Source organism: Protopterus annectens, chromosome 2.part1, assembly GCF_019279795.1.
Source record: "Protopterus annectens isolate FY-2018-M chromosome 2.part1, PAN1.0, whole genome shotgun sequence".
Taxonomy (NCBI): domain Eukaryota; kingdom Metazoa; phylum Chordata; order Ceratodontiformes; family Protopteridae; genus Protopterus; species Protopterus annectens.
Window position 1 is genome coordinate 922035201 of NC_056729.1, and position 20442 is coordinate 922055642.

Consider the following 20442-nt stretch of genomic DNA (forward strand, 5'->3'; position numbering starts at 1 on the left):
ATTCTAGCTAATGATCACATCCTGTGAAAATGTGGCCAACAAACTGACACCTGGATTAACTAATTAGTTTAAGGTAGGGAAGGATGAAATATATTATTTTGGGAAAAAGTCTGAAGCCAGTATGCAAGCCCATGAAAAGTCCTTAAACTAAAAGTCAAGACTACAGAAATGGATATTTAGGGAAATGCACTAGTCAGGTCACTCAATATAGTTTTCCAAATCAGCATTTAGACACATAAGTAACTGGACAGAAAGTGAAGAAAAAAATCACAACATACTGTCAAATTCTATCCTAAGTACTTTTATTGCCATCACATAGGGTACTGGTTAAATTACCAAGAAAGTTTATACATTTCATAACTGCACTGTGTCTGTATGTATGTTAACATGACAGTCTTTGATAACAGATAAAAGCAGTTTTTAGTCTTATATAAAGTCTAAACCCACTTTATAATGTAATATTTATAAAAAAACAGTTCAAAATGTTTATGGTGTTAATAAATATAGAAAGACTGAAAAAGGTAAGGTATTCCAGCAGCTCTTTTTAAAAGTCCTGGGAATCCAGAAAACTTCCAGAAATCGATGCATCCATCATCACGAAAACAAACCTTTTAGTCATCATCTTTGCCGCCTGTTTTGCTTAGCTGACAAAAGGCAAAAAGGGTAAATACTGAATTCAATTAAATTGTAAAAATGTCTACAGTTGAGAAACACAAAAATACAAAATGTTTATCTTCATGAAACCTTTCTTATGCTTTACCATTTTCATCATCTAATGAAGTTACAAAATCACATAATAACACGTCACTTTTAACATGCATGACTATGAGTTATCATGTGGGGACTGACCTGCAATTGTGTTATAACAATATATTTTGAAAAATTGGGGTGTAACAAGATAGCCCTCTATTAAAAGTGCAAGGCATGATTATGAATCCTGCAAACATGAAAATAATGTGCAGATATGAAACAATTATTATTTTAACTTGTTTAGTAGTTTTGTAGTGGAGCATAGTCTCAACATTTCTCTGTTTTTTTCGTCTTGCTATTTTTTTGTATAATTTTAAATTGTTTAGTTGTATGATAGCGGAGCTTTTCTCCCCGGGCCTCCACTGAAAATGGACATGTATCCAGCTGGACTAGCCCAGTAAACAAATGTAAAATAAATAAATAAATAAATTAGAATCAAATCAAAAACATTGCTATTACGACAAGAAAGTATTCTGAACCATCCTTACTCAACTTTTCCATTTTTAATGCAGATATCACTGCATCTGGAGTAAGGGTCTCGAAGTACCACCAATCTTCAACATACTTCTAGTATCACACTTTTGAGAATCACAAATGTGGTCCTCACAATTTAATCAGGAAACAACAAAAAATAATTACTTTACTTGAAACTGGCTTACAGAATTGCTTATGTGTCATTACCAAGCAACAAACACTAGGTCCGTAGTTAGTGTGCAGAATATAGGCATGTGATCAAAAAGCAGAAATATCAGCAACAACACAGTTCACTCACAGCACTGGTTATAGATGCTGCAAGGCAGCTGCAGAGGTCTACAAATGGTTACAACCTCCCTGTGGTTGAAAACAGAAAGGCTACCACAGCTACCAATGGAACAGAATAAGTACAAAAAGCACAAGTCACACCCTGAAAAGCAATCTTAATTTTCACATAAAATACATAAAGTGACCTGGTGTCTGGTGTAATGGAACAGGCTTTAGTCATAACTCCGGTCAGTGGGAATAAGCACAATAACACAAAGAAATTATGACATAAATATACATAAAAATGTAACAGAAGTAATGATAAAAAACTTACATATACAACAACCTCTCAAGGGTAAGCTGTAATAATGGTAATATACTAATAATATACAACGGCATATAATTGCACACACTAGCGTGTAAAATGGGGTTTATTCAATTATATGTCACAAATGGTCTGTTTTTAGTATTAATGATGGAAGAAATGGACAAACTGTAAGGAGCTCAAAAAAGACACTGGGCTGGGGGCATTTAGAAGGATTTGTTCAAAACTATATATATGCCAGAGGAAAGTAGGTGGGCCCACGAAACTGAGGACTGGAGAGCAGTACCTACCGGAGATTCCAATTCCAAGGACAAAGGAGGACCACATACGAAAATGAATTGCTTCAATAACATTAGAAGAGGTAAAAGAGGCAGTGTGGAAGTCAACAAGACCAAATGGAAAGTACAGTTGTGTACATTTACCATAAATGTAGATGTTAGAGTGTATTCACTGTTGCAGTCATCACACTTGGGTTATCTGCCTGCAGGTAGCCCTCAGTCGGCCCGAATACCAGAGACTTTGTATTTCTGTGTCGGTTGCTGATGCTTCAGGACTGACGTCTGGTCGTCAGGGGTATAAAAACAGGCAGCTGATGCCATTACATCAGTTTTTCTTGCCCCAAATGTCAGGAGCCACCCCCCAAAAGGGAGCGAAGTTATGACAGAGGAAAACACCACCAGTAAAAAAGTAAATACCAATACCCATATCCCTGAAAATGGGGGGGGGGTAAAAAGCCTAGACAGATATTAAGGAGAGAGAGAGACAGACAGAGAGAGACTGAGAAACCAGGGGGTTGGAGGGAGGGAAACCAGGACTGCAACAGTAAATGCACTCGAACATCTACATTTATGGTAAGTGTACACAACTGTACTATGTTCTTCATGTTTCACTGTTGCAGTCATCACACTTGGGTGGATTCTCAAAGCTGAATAAGGGTGGAGGCAGTCATGAAGTGTTAGGGTTGGATAAAATGCCCTGCAGGACTGCTGTTGCAAAGCCTGCCCTGGATTTGGAGAATATAGTCAAATGGTAGTGTTTGATGAAAGTGTGTACTGAACTCCAGGTAGCAGCTTCCAGGATGTCCCTGGTAGGGACTCCCCTGACCCCTGAGAAATGCAGTAGTGGTAGATGTTGCCCTAGTGGAGTGTGTTATAACCCCCTGCAGGGTTATTTTCCCATGGTGCTTGTAGCAGAAATGGATGCAATGTGCTATCCATTTAGATATAGTTTGCTTGGAAATGGCCTTGCCCTCTGCCCCAGTTGCCAAACTAACAGCTGGTCTGATTTTCTGAAGGCCTTAGTCCTAGCCAGGTAAAATCTGAGCTGTCTGTGCACGTCCAAGGAATGCAATATCCTTTCCCCTTTATTTTGAGGATTAGGGAAAAAGGTTGGCAAATGTATGGATTGATTGAGAGCTACATTGGACATCACTTTAGGCATAAAGGAAGGGTTTGTCCTGAGAGACACCATGTCAGCATGTAAAATCATGAAGGGTTCCACAGACATAAGTGCTTGTAGTTCAGACACTCTTCTAGCTGAAGTGATGGCTAGAAGCAATGCTGTTTTCCAAGAGAGGAATTTTAAGTCTGCTGATACTGCAGGCTCAAAGTGTGGAAGCGTAAGCTTTTCCATTACAGAGTTAAGGTCCCAAGCAGGGGTGGATGCTCTCCTTGGTGCCTTAAGTTGTTTGCCCCTCTCAGGAACTGTTTGATAAGAGGGGGTCAGAAGAGAAGTGGCTCGGTGTTGTAATGAGCCGAAATGGCTGAGGCATGAATCTTAATGGAAGGGAAGGACAGGCCTTTGTGGAGTAGATCCACTAGGTACTCCAAAATTAAAGGCAGGGAAGGCAGAGTTGTGTCCTCTCCTTTAGCTAGGCTCCATGAGCAGTATCTTTTCCACTTATCCGCATAGGATTTCCTTGTACTGAGTCTTCTGGCTTCAAGAATGACATCCAGCACCTGTTTGTTTAGAGCTGCTGGGGTAGGATTCAAGAGATAAGCCAAGCTGCAAGCTTTAGGATTTTCAGTTATGGATGCAAAATCTGCCCCTCCTACTGAGAGAGCAGGGTAGGGTTCTGATGTAGGTGCCATGGTGGCACCGATGTCAGGCTGCGCAGGAGTGAGCACCAGTGCTGGCGTGGCCAGTCCGTGGCAATCAGAATTGTCCTCAGTCTGTCCTGTCTTATTTTGAGTAATACCTTTTGAGAGAAGGGGCAGGGGTGTGAATGCATAAGATTTACCCACTGAAAGGATAAGGCATCCACTTTCCAGGCCCTGCTGTGAGGGTTCCCGGTGCAGAATCTGCTGAGCTGGTGGTTGTAGGGGAAGGCAAAAAGGTCCACCTCTGGGGTCCCCCATTTCTGAATCAGAAGGTTGCAGGTGCTGGGCTCCAACTGCCACCCGTGTGGGTCTAGGAGATTTCTGTTTAAGTCATCTGCCAGTGAATTTTGATTGCCTGGCAGGAATTGAGCTTGCAGATGGACTTGCATGTCCAATGCCATGTTCCACAGAGCCATGGCTAGCCTGCAGAGTGGGTAGGAATGTGTTCCTCCTACTTGTTGATGTACCACATAACTGTGGTGGTGTCTGTTTTTACTAGAAGTTGCCCTGGAAAGAGCAAGGATCAGAAAGCTGTCAGGGCGTTCTGCACAGCTAGCATCTCTTTTTGGTTGATATGCAGATAAATCTGACTTGGGCTCCAGTGGCCCTGAACGCATTTGCCGTCCATGTGTGCTCCCCAGGCATAGTCTGATGTGTCTGTGGTTAAGGTCTGGGTGGCTTGGGGTTGAGTAAAGGGCAGTCCCTTGTTGAGGTTGCATGCTTCTGCCCATCAAAGAAACTCTATCCTTAGACAAGGTATGATAGGAATGACAGTTTCCAGGTCCTGCGAATGTTGGCACCAAAGACTTTTTAAATACCATTAAAGTTTCCATATATGCAGTCTTGCATATGGAATTAGCAAGTATACATGAGGCCATGAAACCTAGGGCCTGCAGCATTTTTCTTGCAGATAGCGGAGTTCTGGTGGCCATTTGTTTGAAGTAAGCTGTCAGATAGACTTGTTTTTCTGAAGTGAGGAATGCCATCTGGGATGTTGCGTCAAAGCTTACGCCCAGGAATACAATCCTTTGACTGGGTACCAGTTTTGATTTCTTTTCATTGATGGTGTATCCCAGGGAAGTGAGGAGGTTTTTCACAAATGTCAGATGCTGCAACAACAATCCTGACTGTCCGCCTGAATCAGGCAGTCGTCCAAGTACGGGTAAATTTGGATATTTCTCTGCCTGCAGTATGCAATGGCTGGAGCCAGGCATTTTGTGAATACTCTGGGTGCAGTGGATAAGCCAAAGGGAAGTGCAGAGAACTGATAATGCATAGATCCAGCCCTGAAATGTAGATACTTCCTGCATGACTCCCTAATAGGGATGTTCAGATAGGCTTCTTTTAAGTCTAGGGTGACTAACCAGGCATCCTTGGTTAGCATAGGTAGAAGCTGTTGCATGGTAAGCATTTTGAATTTTGGTACCAACAGGAAGGTGTTGAGAAATGAAAGATCCAGGATTGGGCACCAAGAGCCCTCTTTTCTGGGTACCAGGAAGAGTCTGGAATAGAATAGTTGACCTATCTGATCCACTGGAACTGGTTGAATAGCTCTGATGGAGAGCAGGGATAAAACTTGTTTTGAACCTCTGCCCACTGGTTTGGAGGAAGGTCTGGGAACACTCTTGGGGTTGGCAGTGACTGGAAGTAAAATTTGTACCCCTGGGATACAATGTTGAGGACCCATCAGTCTTGTGTGATGGACATCCAGTTTTTTGCATGAAGGGCACGTTTTCCTCATAGGGTCACAAGCAATTGGGCAGAGGTGGGGAGCAGAGAAGTCAGTGTGAGTTTTTTCCATAAGGAGGTGGCTTACCACTCCCTGCTTTGGGGGTGGGGGCACTCCATTGCTTAGATCTCTGCATACCCTGGGACTGTAATATGGGTGGTCTGTTCCCCTTGGGCCTGGTTTGAGATGGCTGGGAGGGGGCAGGAAAGGACCAATATTTGGAAGGGCAATGCCTACTGAATCTAGGGGGTTGCACTTGTAAGAATTCTTTAACAGTCTGCATAGATTTATCTTTTTGTCCCATCTTTTTAAGAACCTCTTCTGCTTTGGTGCCAAACAAACTGTCCTTGTTCAAAGAAGTGTCTAATAACTTCGATTTGATATGGTCTGACAAGGTCTGCTCCTTGAGCCAAGCATGTCTTCTCAGTACAGAACCAGTGACTGCTGCCTGGCAAGATGCCTCTAGGGCAAAGCCACACTGCAAAGTATGCTTGCTGACTTGGCTTGCAGAGTGCATAAGCTCCTGCAATTCCTTATTTTCTGCACAGTCTGTAAAGGTTGCCACCTTTTGTTTAAGAAGTTCCATAATATGTTGCTGGTACTTCAGCATGTGAAACTGACAATTTAATGCCATAACAGCAAGAGTAGCAGAGGTATATACCTTCTTACCTCATCTGTCCAAAGCTCTGGAATCCCTGTCCAAAGGGGTGGGATTCTTGGCTGTAGTTGCCTCGATACCTTTAGGCCCCTGGGAAACAATCTCTGGGACAGCAATAGGATTCTTGAAAAGAAATTTGTGAGTGTCAGGTACTCTGTAGTACCTGTCTGGTTTCCTAGGGGTAGGAGGGTAAAGTATCAGGAGTAAGACTGAATTCCAAAAAATCATCATCAACCTCCAGGACAGGGAGTATTGCTAAAGGTCTGTGCTGTGGCAAATCTAGGAATTCCCTGAGTCTCGTTTTGGACTGAGGATAGTCCTGGCATTCCCAATGGAAATGCTCTCTTAAGGTATGTAAGGTTTCACCAAAAGAAAAATCCTCAGGAGGGGAGGCAGAGGGAATGGATTCCTCTGCATCTGAATCCTCATAAGCAGATAAGGGCATGTCTTCATAATCAGATACCTCAGTCATCGGACTCCTGGTCTGTTGAAGCTGCAGGGGACTGGTCTCTTCCTCTTAGCAGGGGAATGCCGACTTCCCCTAATCAGCATAATAAGGTCTTCTGCCATTCTAAGCATTTGTCATTGATGCATGGGAGGAGGTGCATACGCTTTGGTCGTCTGCTTTCTAGGAGTAGCGCATACTCTTGGCCTAAGAAACCCGGTAGTTTTAAATAAAAAAGAAGTCATCGGTTTGAGTCGAACATTGGTAGTGCGAAGAACTACATCAGAAGCCAGTGCCTGCACAGCAGCTCTGGACCCCATCCAAGGTAGAGACATCCGCAGGTTTCACAGTCGAAGAAGAGTCTCGCGGCATACCAGACTCCAAACGGGTCTCAGTAGAGGCCTGCGAATCCATAGAAGTGGGCATCAGGGGCTGCAAAAGCACCTCACTGTGTACCGGTGGCCTGGCGACTAGCTTAACGGAAGTAGTCAGCAGCTTTGAACCTATGCGGTCTGTCTCTGTCTTTATCCTTACGTTTTTTCAGAACATTGGTAGTCGGATGGCTTACTGAAGCCATTTCAGAATACAGAGATGGAGTGGAAGAATTTAGCAACAAAGAGAGTCCAACGATGAATGGTTTGGGGGTTGAACAAGGCACAAAACCGAAAGCGAGGAACGTTGTGGTCTAGGCCTAAACAGGTGAAGCAGTAAGAATAAAAATCTCTGTGTGGTATTTGCTTTCCACAGGCAAGACAATTTTTAACTTTTTCTGGCATCGGTTAGAGCAAGAAAAAAGGATTCCGAATGGGGTACTTAGCTTTAGAAGACTTCAGGATTATTCAATTCGTAAACAAAAATTCAAGTAGCGGCTGACCAGCACTTGCTAACTGCTTCTGCTTCGGGCTCCTCAGTATGAAAGACTGATGCAATGGCGTTGGTTGCCTGTTTTTATACCCCTGACAACCTGACGTCAGTCCTGGAGCGACAGAAACTGACACAGAAATACTAAGTATCTGGTATTCGGGCCGACTGAGGACTACCTGCAGGCAGATAACCCAAGTGTGATGACTGCAACAGTGAAACATGAAAAACATCTAGATTCCAGTCAAGGATTGGAAATGTGGCGGTGTACAGCTACCAGGTACTGACAAATAAGATTTTAATTATAAAAAGCCCATGATCACAATAGGCTATAACAGAAGTCATGATTACAAAGGAAGAGATCCTTTGTTTTTGTCCTACAAATCCATTTCAGTTTTGAACCATGATTATAAGGTGTTTATGACCATTTTAGCACTGAGGATGGCTAATTATCTGTCAGATTTTAATCACATGGATCAGTCTGAGTAATTCATCGAGTAATTAACTGGCTTCCTTTACCCTAAGTTTGGAGGTGACATCTAGGAACAAAATCCAAGCTATAAACCAATTTGTTGTTCCTATCCTAACTTACAGTTTTGGAGTGACTGACTGGCTTCAAAAAGTGCTGAATAAATTAGATAGGAAAATAAGAAGAATGCCTCGTGCTCACCAAATGATTTATAAAAGTCAATCCATACCAAGATTATATATAACCTGATCTGAAGGAGGGATGGGCCTCTTTGAAATTGATTACATGTATAGATCTGCAATTGTGGGACTCCACACATATCTGCTGACCTCAAAAGACCCAAAGTTTTGAAACATGAGGAGAATAAATCTAAGATGACTTCCCTGCTTAGGCTAGCAGAAGCATATCGGCACCAAGCAGGAATGGAAATCAAACCAGAAGTAGATAAAAATGAGGCAGCAACTGAATGTGCCAAAAAACAAAAGAAAGACTAAGGTGAAGAACCAGATGAGAAGGCAAGAAATGTGGAAAATTCATAAATATAGTTGAAAGTATAAAAAACTTCTGGAAGAACCTTATGTTGATGAGGAACGAGTACAGGAATGGCTAAGGAAAGGCGAATTCAAATCAAGAGATAAAAGGGTAATATTGGCGGCCCAAGATAGGGGGCTATGTACATGGTAGTTTACAAAGTCAGTTGGACATGTGGGAGAAACAGACCAATCTGGGTTTTGTAAAACAGAATTGGAAACAGTTGCAGACCTTGTTGCTGGTTGCAACATACTAATGGCAGAAGGACTGTATACTGAAAGGCATAATAATGTGGTGAAACAGTTGCAGGGGGACTGTGCAAACATTATGGTACTAAAATGGCTCAAAATATTGGAAATATGGGCCACAAAGCATCATAGAAAAATATGAAGTCTATATCACATCCATTACCAACAGTTCAAAAGATGGATGCAAGAAAACCAGATATAGTGGTGGTGCAGAAAAAGAAGACAAAAGTAGCATTGATCACTGAAATTGCCACACCTAATGACTACATTGTCCTGTGCAGAGAGAGACACAAAGTCATAAAATATCAAGATTTGCAAGCAGAAATAAGAGCAATGTGTAAGATTGCTACCCAGATAGTTACAACAGTAGTAGGAGCAATGGGTCTTATAAAAATAGTCTACACTCATATTTAGATATGTTACCAATACATGCAAATTTGTATGAATTGCAGGAGTCTTTACTGGGCACACTGTAGGTGCTGTGAAAAGCACTTCTGGCCGACATCAAAGAGTGAAACACTAATTTCATGAACTTTAATAGTACTTTGACTTAGGAATGGAATCCATTCCCATCACGGTATTAGAACCTAAAAGATTTGGAGAAATTAAAAAGGGAGAAATATTATATTCATAATCTGGCAGAAAGTATACTAAAAACTAAGTCAACACAGCAATGCAAAAAGGAGATTCTGCCAATAGGGCTGACTGCAATTAGGAGTACAGAGAACAGGCAAGAGGGAGCTGGAATTTAGTGGAAGAATCTGGCAAGGGAACCAAGGTATTGGAAACAAATAATTAGCGAGGCAAAGGGAACAGAATGGGAAGAGGCCAAGAAGACATTTGGATTGCAGACTAGTGATTGCCTTCCATATCAGGGACTGGTATCAGAGTACAGACAAAAACAGGGATGGAGAATTCTAAATGAAAGTCCTGTAATGTCTGAGTTTTTATCTGGATCTAAAACAGAAGCTGCAGTTAAAAAATAGATCATTAGTAGGGCATATAAAACATTGCACAGTAACTACAGGAATCACTCAGAAGAGGTCAAAAAAGATTGGGAAGATAAATTAGATATGTAATTCACAAAGAAACAACTGTTTGCATAGATACATTGATACCGCAAGCAGAATCCAAAGAATTTTTCCTCCGGTATATGGCAAATGTTGGAGGTTAATGTTGGGAGCATATGTTTAAGTGTGTAATGAGTTAGCAGACTTCAAAAATTCCCTATTGAATACTCTGTCAGGAATACTAAGAAAGCAAATGAACGTAACTAAGGAAATGATTTTTTGAGCTGGGATACAGGATCTAAATTGCCTTGACACAGTAAGGCCTTCTTAAGTTTAATCTGGGTGGCTGCCTAAAAAGCAATTCCAGAAACTGGAAATCAACATGTAAACCAACTATAACTGAAGTAGTGAATATTTTAACAGAGATAAAAGAACATGAGGTGGAACTTTTAGAAACTGGAGTAAATTACATAGAAAAAAAATGGAAATTGTGGGAACAATCAGCCATAAAAAAATGTTTTGGCGGAGGAATGAAGTTTAAGAGAAGGCGGGAATTGAACAATTTATGTAATGTTGCACTGATTACATGTTATATACAAATTTTGTGATATAAAATGTTTGTAAATGTGAACTTGTTAATATGGTTTGATTACTTTTATACAAGTGTTACGTTAGCTTATTTCACAAGTGCTAATTCAATAAAGGTATTTAAAAACAAAAAAAGAACAAAAAAAACTTTGAAGAGCATACTATCAATACAGACTACTAATTGCAGAAAGGAATTTAATCAACTACTGACATCACAGGCAGTGCAAATTAATAGCCCGATATACTAAATATCATGACTGATACTATTACTTAATGAATATATTAGCTGACATTATAATGTTTCACTGCATTAAATGCTATTTCCTTTGTGCAATTCCTTGTGCATTTAATTCACACATAGTTTTAAGTTTCAGTATGTTTCATTACTTGGGGATTATTATTTACTCTTATTATTTCTGTTTTAAGTCATTGTATTGCTTTACAATTAATGTTACGGAGCTGGTTATGCAAAAAGACTCGTTAGAAAATACGCACAAAAAGACAGCATATTTTCAAGTCACCACTTGTTGTCATGCTTCTGCAGACTGTCCAGTTTTACTTCAATCATCCAGCCAAGACAGCTTAAGATTAGCACTTAAATACCTTGTTAATTAACATGAACCTGGTTATCCTAATTGTGCAATGTCAACTGCCTTGTGTAAATGACATTAGCATGGAGAGTCAAAAATGAAGCATAGCAAGTGACACACGAGGAATTTTCTGAACTATTAACTCAGTTAATAAAACAGCCTTATGGTAAGAAAATGGGATATATAATAGCGGGCAAAAGTATTAGGTTATGAAATTTAGTTAGCTGATGGAGCTGTGTATGCTTTAGAAAAGCTCCTTAGCCATACCTGCTCAAGGAATCTTCAAAAACAAAACTCAGTACCTTTAGAAATACAGGTCTCCATCTGGTTTGTTTAGAATTCACAAGAAATCTAATCAAGGAAGTCGGGCTAAAGGGCTTAAGGTCTATGCTTAGGGAAATGGGTACTACACATCTGCCACCAATTCATGTATTGCATGTTTTTACTCAAGTTCATCTTTTGTGGTCCTTAAACTGGGTATTTTACTGGATTTTCCTTTAGCAGTGGCTTTGTTTGCTTAGATTCCCCTGCTTAAGCTACATCCTTCTTTGAAAGTTTGCAATTCTTGCTTGTGTGCTTACAGGACACAAAAGGGAACATTGAAGCAGTAACAGTCTGTCACAATCCCCATTTTCAATCAGGGTCTATGCTACCTATAATAATACTAGACCGCTGCATAAGCTGCTGTCTGTGCAACATAATCCTTTACTGCTTCAGGTGCCTGCTGACTTTATTATACCTAAACTTAATGTGCTGCTACAATCTTAGTTGATTTATTTGCTGATATATGTAATCTGAAACAGAAAATACAAATATATAAACTTTTTGTTTCAGTTTTGAGCCACATTTGAAGTTAAGCACTGTAACAAAGGGATTTAGAATTTTAAAGATGTCTACATATGGCATACATTATCCAGAACTCCTAAAGCAGTGGTAGCAACTAATTCCTCACCTCAGTTTAAGTGCTTATTACACAAGGTTATTGAAAAATTCCTTTGTTAAAACTAAGGAAGAAATTTTGATGGACATTAATAGATTTGAGGCTCATATTACATCCTTGGAGGGCTTCTATTCATCTAAGAAATTGTCTGATAATATGATATTTAAAAGGGCCTAACATTCTGATGGTCCATATCTATCAAATGAGATATAGCTCCTGTACTAAAGCAGCAGTAATAGTAATCTCTGTTGTAGTAGAGGAAATGGCCCTAACATTGACATCCAAACGGCAAAACTACAAAAGCCAGAAGAGGTGTTAACAGCTAAAGATTCCCCCCAAAAACCACAGATGATAAAACTACAATAGAAATTCGGCCCAGCAGTAACAAGGAGGTCAACAAGTGAAAAAGGCAGGGACAGAAGAGATTCTCAGGACCATTACTGAGAAGCGGCTATATGTGAAGCAGACACAAGATCTGCTTTCAAACGTTTCTCATCACACTCTGCCTGAACCTGAATCGACTGTTCTGAACAAAGAATTGCTTTGTTCCTTACAGGTGGGAATTTAGTGGACATTTAATGACTCGAGATTTTTAAACTTTAAGCTGCTGTTTCCTGACCAACATCAACTAGTAAGTACTAATATGAGAGGAGCCAGTTTATTCTCCACAGCCACTCACTTGTTACAGGTTCCCAAACAGCACCTAAGCATCAGATCTATAAACAGTATAGACCTTACTCTAGTACAAAACTGTATGTAGACTTCTGATGAATGTGTTGTTCTTAAAGGTCTACATTAAGATCACAAAATAAGTAAAGAGGCTGACAAAGGTAGCTGTACAGTAGTTATGGGGACAGGACAGAACTCATGCACAGTGCTCATCAGCTACTAAACAAGACAGCAATTGACAGAATTGCATCTGTACAAATGCTTACTATGAATTTTAAATATATTCTGTAAGATCTGGAACTTGGCAATGCCATTTTGGTGAACCTTCTGAATATTGCCTAAAATTTCCAATATCGCCTCACCTCCGAAAAATCTATAAAAAATAGACTCCACCTATGAGAATTACAGTATGTGTTGTGGATGGGTAACTGAACTAATGTTAGATTATGCCAAATCAACACTGAAATTTCTCCTTTGACAGCAGTTTTATAAAAGACTTAGATGACATTTTAATGCAGTTCTATAACTGGGACATTGATAACTCCAAAGGAAAATCTATCTTGGTTACACTTAACACAGACCATTTCCTGTCATTCCCAATATTTTTGCAGTTGATGCAGTACATCAGCACCTATGCAGGTACAGTGACTTTTCAACCGTAAAATTCATACTTTTGTGCTCTGTTGGAATTTGCACTCAAGAATGATGTCAATATTTCAAATGCTAGTCTGATTTTCTGGAATGTTTACTTCTGTGGAGACAGAATCTAAACTGCCTATGAACACTCAAACAAGTGCAATATGTATTCTACTTTGTTGGAAACATTTGGAAAGAAAACATGAAAGTCGATGCACTGATTTATAGCAGTTTCCAAAGCTACCATAGGTAGTACGTAGAAAAGAAAGATTAGTACAAAGGGATAACCCATCCTTGTAAAAGATCAGACATGGCGGCAGGAAAGAGAGCCTGGAATTCGATACCCATCTGGCCAATGTGATCACAATCAGAAAAATGGTTTTCCAAGACAAAAACTTAAGTCCATCTTGGCAGATGGCTCAAAGGGGGACTGAGTCAGAGATTGAAGAAGTATTGATAAATTCCATGGAGGAGTAGGAAGGCTGCAACAAGAAGGTACCCTTGGGGAAGGCTTTATGTAGACTTGATGATGCCAAGGATGAATGCTTTTCTCCTATGTGAAAATTAAACAAAGTTGCAAGTTGGACCTTTACCACAGAATAACTAGCTCCACTACTAAAAACAGATGCAAGAAAATTACGGACAGCTGGAGCAGGTGCTGAAAATGGGTCTAGTCGTCTCTGGAGAGCTCCAAGGGAAAATGTTTTCCATTTGCTCTTATAAATCCTCCTAGCAGAATTCTTTGGAGAGGATGTGTCGAACCAGGGAAGAAAGCCTGGACCGTCTAGCCATCATTGGATGCACAGAAACCATGTAGTTAACTTGAGGGTCCACATCTGGATGAGTTATCCCTGATGGATGACACAGAAAATCCAGACAGGGATCCAACACCCAGGAAGGGTGTACTAGATAAAGCCACAGGAAGGGAAACCATACTTGTCGAGGCCAGACTGGGTCAAATGAGGATTACTTTGCTCTTCAGTTGAGATGCTTTCTGAAGAAACTTCTGAATGAGAGGAGTGGGAAGAAAGGCATAACGAAGACCGGGCAGGGGTGCAATCGTGAATCATAAAATCTCTCTGTGACTTCCTATGGGGGGATCAGGGCGAAGTACCTGCTGCCCTTGGAGTTGAGAAGGGAAGCGAAGAGTTTGCAGCATGGATGGCCTCATTGACAAAAGGACATACCCACCAATGCCGGGTTGACGGACCACTCATGAAGGAGCGGACGTACTCAGTTTGTCTGAAAAGTCACTTGAACGAACAAGACCAAATGAAGAATCACAAATACTGGCAAGAAAAAACGGTTGAAATGCACAAAAGTAATGTCAAAGAACATAAAATTTATTCCATCCACATAAACCACTTTTCGTCTGAGAAAATACTTAGACTTCTTCAGATCTTAAAAAAAATGTAAAAAATTGATAACATTTAGATTGATAGATGACAGATGAATAAAAGCAGCCTAAATGTTATCAATTTTTTTTAATTTTTAAACTTATTTTCTGTTTTATAACAACATATAAGCTCTTAGGGAATGTGTTTATATGTTTTTATATTACTGACTGGAAATGGATGTGTTTACTTTGGTGCTTTATTCTGGGTTGCTTCTACTATTAATTTTACACCAATGTTAACATTTTATGGATTCATTATGTTAACTTGCGTTTGTAATTAATTAGTTAATAATTAATCATCCAGTTTTGAATATATATAAAAGTTCTCAATTGTGTTGTTTCAATTTGTTGGAAGAAGTCTGGTGATGGTCACCAGACGAAAGCGCTTACCAGTGTTTTAATAACAGTTTGGCTGTATTCCTGGTTTCCAGCCTTTGTGTGCTTTTCTGATTTGTCCTATAAGGACATACTAATAAAACTCCTATTCTCTGTCTCATATTGCCTACTTAGAGGCGATCTCTGCTTGACTTACAAAGCCATGTCTGACCTAGCTCTGTTAGAAATGCTACATCTAAAGAGACCCCAATCCCTCTGCACCACATGCTCCAGAGACCTCAACCTCATTACCACAATAAACAGAACATGCTGGAGGGACAGGTTCTTACCCAGAGACTGTCTATACTATGGAATAGAATTCCCATACATGTCAAGCAGAGCACCTCACTGGCCCTCTTCAAGAGAAAGCTTGAGGAGTGGACAGGAAATAGAAAATTCATCCCAGGGATCACTCCATTGGCTTTACTCGACAGAGGCACTGGGAACTAAGGTCGGGTGGCACAATGCCAGGGTAATCCTATGGGTTAGGCTTGTAAAGGCCCCAGGGTCATTAGCCTAGTATACATCTAGGAACCTATGGTCAGATACACGTACCCACAATTTACATTTAACAGTTGTAATACATGGTCAGATACATAGGGTCAGTAGACTTACTAGTAATGAAACAGTTGTAAGGCAATAACTAAATACAACTGTGGAAGGTTTAACCTGCAAGGTATAAAATAGACAACCTGCCTAAAAACAGAGGTAGAGTGGAAGCTGAACAGGCAATTGTGAAACTCTACTTATCTGAGTGGGTGATAGGACATAGCCCACCTACACAAGTGGCTTGTAAAAGGCAGATTTTCTACTAATAAAATATTTAATTAATTTGGTTAAAGTAATACATTACCTTACTAACAGATGTATGTTTCCTAATAAACATGAAAGACCCTTTAGGCAGTAAGTTTTGCAATATTTTCCCATGCATGCAGGCAATCCTTAAGCAATATTATTTATTTGGCCATTTGCATACAAAACTGTTGCACTGAAGTGCAAAGCAATGAACCAGCATTATATGTTCTGAACAACGGTGGCAGACATAGATTCTATTTTATGGTTAGGCAAGTTATACACCAGAACTGATGAGGCAGTGACATGTTAACTCAAAAAGATCTAAAAGAATATAACTGGACATTCCTAATTGGAGCTGATTAAGGACCATACTTTGACAGTACTGTCAACATTAAATCAATACTGGAACAAAGACACAATCAGATTAAAAATGACACCTTGTTTTTTTCCTCTATTTTAACATGCTCGGGAGTTACCTTATTGCCATATTTTTGAATGAGAGCACTTATTTTAATATAAAGTAAACTCTGTAGTAGAAAAATGCTTTTAGAATGAGTTACTGCTAATTTAATCATGGGATTCCTCATTATTTAAGAGATGTAATTCTTTAATAATTGTCTGAATTCCAGAAGAAAAGCACTACTAACATGAAAGTTTGTATCTACTACTTTGTGTACTGCAGATTTTTACTTTTCATTAAGTCCCGAGGCAAATGTTTGGTGAGAAAATGGAGGATACACAAAGGATGACAAATGTATAATGAATTCATTAATTAGGGACTGTCAATGCTTTAGATGCACTCTCAAACTTATCTGCTCTAGAAACTTTGGAAGAAAGTTATGATGCAGTTAGAAATACAGGTAACCAAGCTGGATTAAGACCTCATCATGTAAGGGTACTTGGGCCTATGTTTATGGGAGGTGACACATCACACCATCAATGATGGAAAAAAATGCTACAGGGATGGTTTTCAGAAGCTAATATATTTCAGATGTGACAACTTGATCAAAACCTAACTAGACCTAGATTACTAAATTCAATCAAATCAACTCTATGAATGTAGCCATCAATGCAGGTAAGGACAGCAGGATGCTTGACACAGAGAAAGGGCAATGGCAGAGTTATTTATTTCACCACATCAGCATTTAGTTACGAGTTTTTCTTATTTGTACCTGACAATTTGGCCATTTGACAGGAACAGGAATACAACCTGGTTAATTATATCACATCAGCACAGGGCAGATATATGGCATATGTCTAGGATACAGAGGTGTGCCCTCGTCACCAGAGCAGAAAATTAAGATAAGATGTTATGCCAAGGAAATCAATCCTTATGCTACCCTTTTAGATTAATTCATCATGGAGGAATTCTTATGTAGCCACTTATGCCCATAACTCAGCTATGCTCACCCTCATCATGGAAAGACAATTTTAAGGTGAGATGATGTCAATTCTTTCCAGCACACAATTTCTTCAAATATGTTAAACCAGGTTACAACAATGGTCTAATTTCTGCCAGTACTAACTAGATGTCAGCTAGTGTCAGCTAGTCTATGGAGTTCCTCAGCAAGATGCACTTCCTCTTAAGAAACTGGTGGGACAGAACTGTATAGGACATGACTAATGCATCAGTGACAGTGCTGGTGATTAACACAAGTATTGCCACCAGTTTCAGCAAAGTACCAGACCCATTAGTCACTTGTTCAGGGCTCAGCCAAGGCCTCTAACTTACACTGCAAGTTGCCTCAGAGCAAAGAACTCTTCTACAAAGCTCTATAGAACTGACCATGAATATAAAACTATGTATGGGGCTAATTACTTGTAATTCCAAGCCATGATGCTAAGCAAGCACCTAAACTCTAAAAAGAAATTTAAATTTGCAATAAAGAAATATATGCCAATATGAGGGATAGATATGGCATGGGACAGCACCATCATACTAAGCAATCGCCTAAACTCTAAACAGAAATTTAAATTTGCAATAAAGATATATATTCCAATAGGAAGGACAGCTATGTCACAGGGCAGCACTGTGTCACAGTGAGTAGCACTGCTGTCTCACAAGAGGTTCTCTAGTTTGGCTCTTGGCTGGTGTGCCTTTTGTGTGGCATCTGTCTTCCTCATGTTCACATGGGCTTTCTCCAGGTATTCTGGTTTCCTCACACACTGCGAAGACATACAACAGGCAGATTAGCTACTCTAAAGTCTATGTAATGTGCTGTGGTTTGTATGTTGCACATGTAAGAGAAAGAAACACACACACACAAAACCACAAATGTTTCCTATATGCCTAGTAAACCAACTGGATGGTGGCCACTCCTTATGGGGTCACTACAAGAGGAGTCTAATGTGACTCAACAGCAAGAAATGGATGGATATAGACAGATGAAGATGTTACGAACCAACTTGAAGTTCATTTGAAATAGATTCCTTACATTTTTCTCCTGGGGGTGGGGGCATGTACAATTAGCAATTTAAACCAAAATGTGTGAAAAATGCTTTTTATGTTCTACACATACTTATGAAATGTAAAATGTAACTTTCTGTGCCACTATGCTACATGGAAAATAAAAGTTAGCTACCTAGACACATAAATGCGCCATGCAAAAATGGGTGTTAACTCTGTGTTGATCTGTAGTTTCCTTTTAGTGGAATATAATGATTTCCAGGGTCTATTACTTCTGTTTTCTGGATGCGATAGTTAACACTTGCTGTTCTGACTTGTCCTACAGTACAGTACAATGCAGTGTAATGCAGTGCATCATGCAAGACTTATTAACTGTGGAGCACCCCCCCCCCTCACCCCATTGGTGAAAAGGGGCCTGTCATGGTCTAGTTGGCCTTTCCTGGTAAACAAATGCTAATAAAACTTCAGATAAAATTAACATTTTAGGTCTTGTAGTGCCCTATAATTAAGCACCAAGATTTTACAAACAGAACAGGTTGTGACAGGCAGCAAATGCAGATCACCAAGAACTGGTATAATACGTGAAGATTGCAAATATTTAGTCATGATTTCAGCTACAGAGTTCTATATCCCTGGAAGAGGCCAAGACCAAAGCTACTGACACTGAGGTAGAGTGCATTCACATAGGAAGACATTGCACATGAATAACAATTTCTAGAGCAGTACAAGGAATGCTACTGCAAATATTCCTAAAACTGAGAATATAAAGATTTCACCATTGCTAACACAGTACAGTTTTGTACCTACCATAAATGTAGATGTTCGAATGTAGACACTGCTGCAGTCATTACACTTGGGTTATCCTGCCGTCAGGTGGTTCCCCAGTCGGCCTGAGTTCCAAAGTCTTGGTCCGGCATCGGTTGCTGTCGCCTCCTCCCTGACGTCAGTGCGACAGGGGTATATAAGATGCAGCCGATGCCATTTTCTTCAGTTTTTCTTGCCCCACATGTCAGGTGCCCCCAAATAGGTAGGCAATTCAAATTGCTAATAAAACATACATAAGAAATGCAAACAACATACTTTCAGCTACCAGCAAATACTCCCCATAGGTAGTAAAAGGTAGAGGAACTAGGTACGTACTTGCCAGTAAGAGGGGATGGAGGGAGGGTAACCTGGACTGCAGCAGTGTGTACACTCGAACATCTACATTTATGGTAGGTACAAAACTGTACTATGTTCATCGTGTGACACTGATGCAGTCATTACACTTGGGTAGAATCCCAAAGCTGAGGTAGGGTGGTTGGTTCTATAAGGCATTAGGGGTGGCTATAAGGCCCTGCAGTACTGCAGAGGTGAAGCCAGCTCTGGATTTAGAGTATAGAGGCAGATAGTAATGCTTGGTGAAGGTATGCACAGAACTCCATGTTGCTGCTTCCAAAATATCCTTGGTAAGTACTCCTCTGAGGTAGGCAGTTGAAGCGGCTGTTGCCCTGGTGGAGTGAGATCTAATGCTGTTAGGCACAGGTTTTCCATGGTGCGTATAGCAGAAATGTATGCAATGTCCTATCCATTTGGAAATGGTCTGTTTTGAAATAGCTTTTCCCTGTGCTGCTGCAGCATATGCTACCAATAATTGCTCAGATTTTCTGAAAGCTTTGGTTTTGTCCAAGTAGAAGCGTAACTGCCTGTGAATGTCCAATGAATGCAGTAGTCTTTCCCCTTTATTCTGTGGTTTTGGATAAAAAGTAGGCAAGTGAATGGTTTGGTTTAAAGACACACTTGAAACCACCTTGGGCATAAACTCAGGGTTGGTTCTTAAGGACACCCTGTCCTGGTGGAAAATGAGGAAAGATTCCACTGCCATTAGTGCCTGTAATTCTGAAACTCTTCTTGCAGAAGTTATTGCCAGGAGCAGAGCAGTTTTCCAAGAAATGTATTTTAATTCTGCCATGCTAGCTGGTTCAAAAGGTGGTAAAGTTAATTTTTCCAAAACAAAGTTGAGGTCCCAAGTTGGAGTAGGTGCTCTATGGGGCGGTCTTATGTTTTTAGCCCCTCTGAGGTACTGTTTTAGCAAAGGATTAGAGAAAATTGGTGGATCCGTGTTATAATGTGCAGAGATGGCAGATGCGTGGATCTTGATGGATGAAAAGGAGAGGCCTTTGACCAGCATCTCAGTCAAA

The 20442-nt window shown here is 40.1% G+C and overlaps 1 protein-coding gene across 2 annotated transcripts in view; it reads right to left on the reverse strand.

The window, feature by feature from the left end:
- Positions 1-285: 285 nt before the first annotated feature.
- RWDD4 (RWD domain containing 4) overlaps positions 286-20442 on the reverse strand; it is a 441468-nt gene continuing 421311 nt past the window's right edge. For both annotated transcript variants that reach the window (XM_044062554.1, XM_044062555.1), the window contains one exon: positions 286-644. In XM_044062554.1, the coding sequence (XP_043918489.1) occupies positions 612-644 (33 nt within the window). In that variant the 3' untranslated portion in view covers positions 286-611. The remainder of the gene's footprint in view (positions 645-20442) is intronic.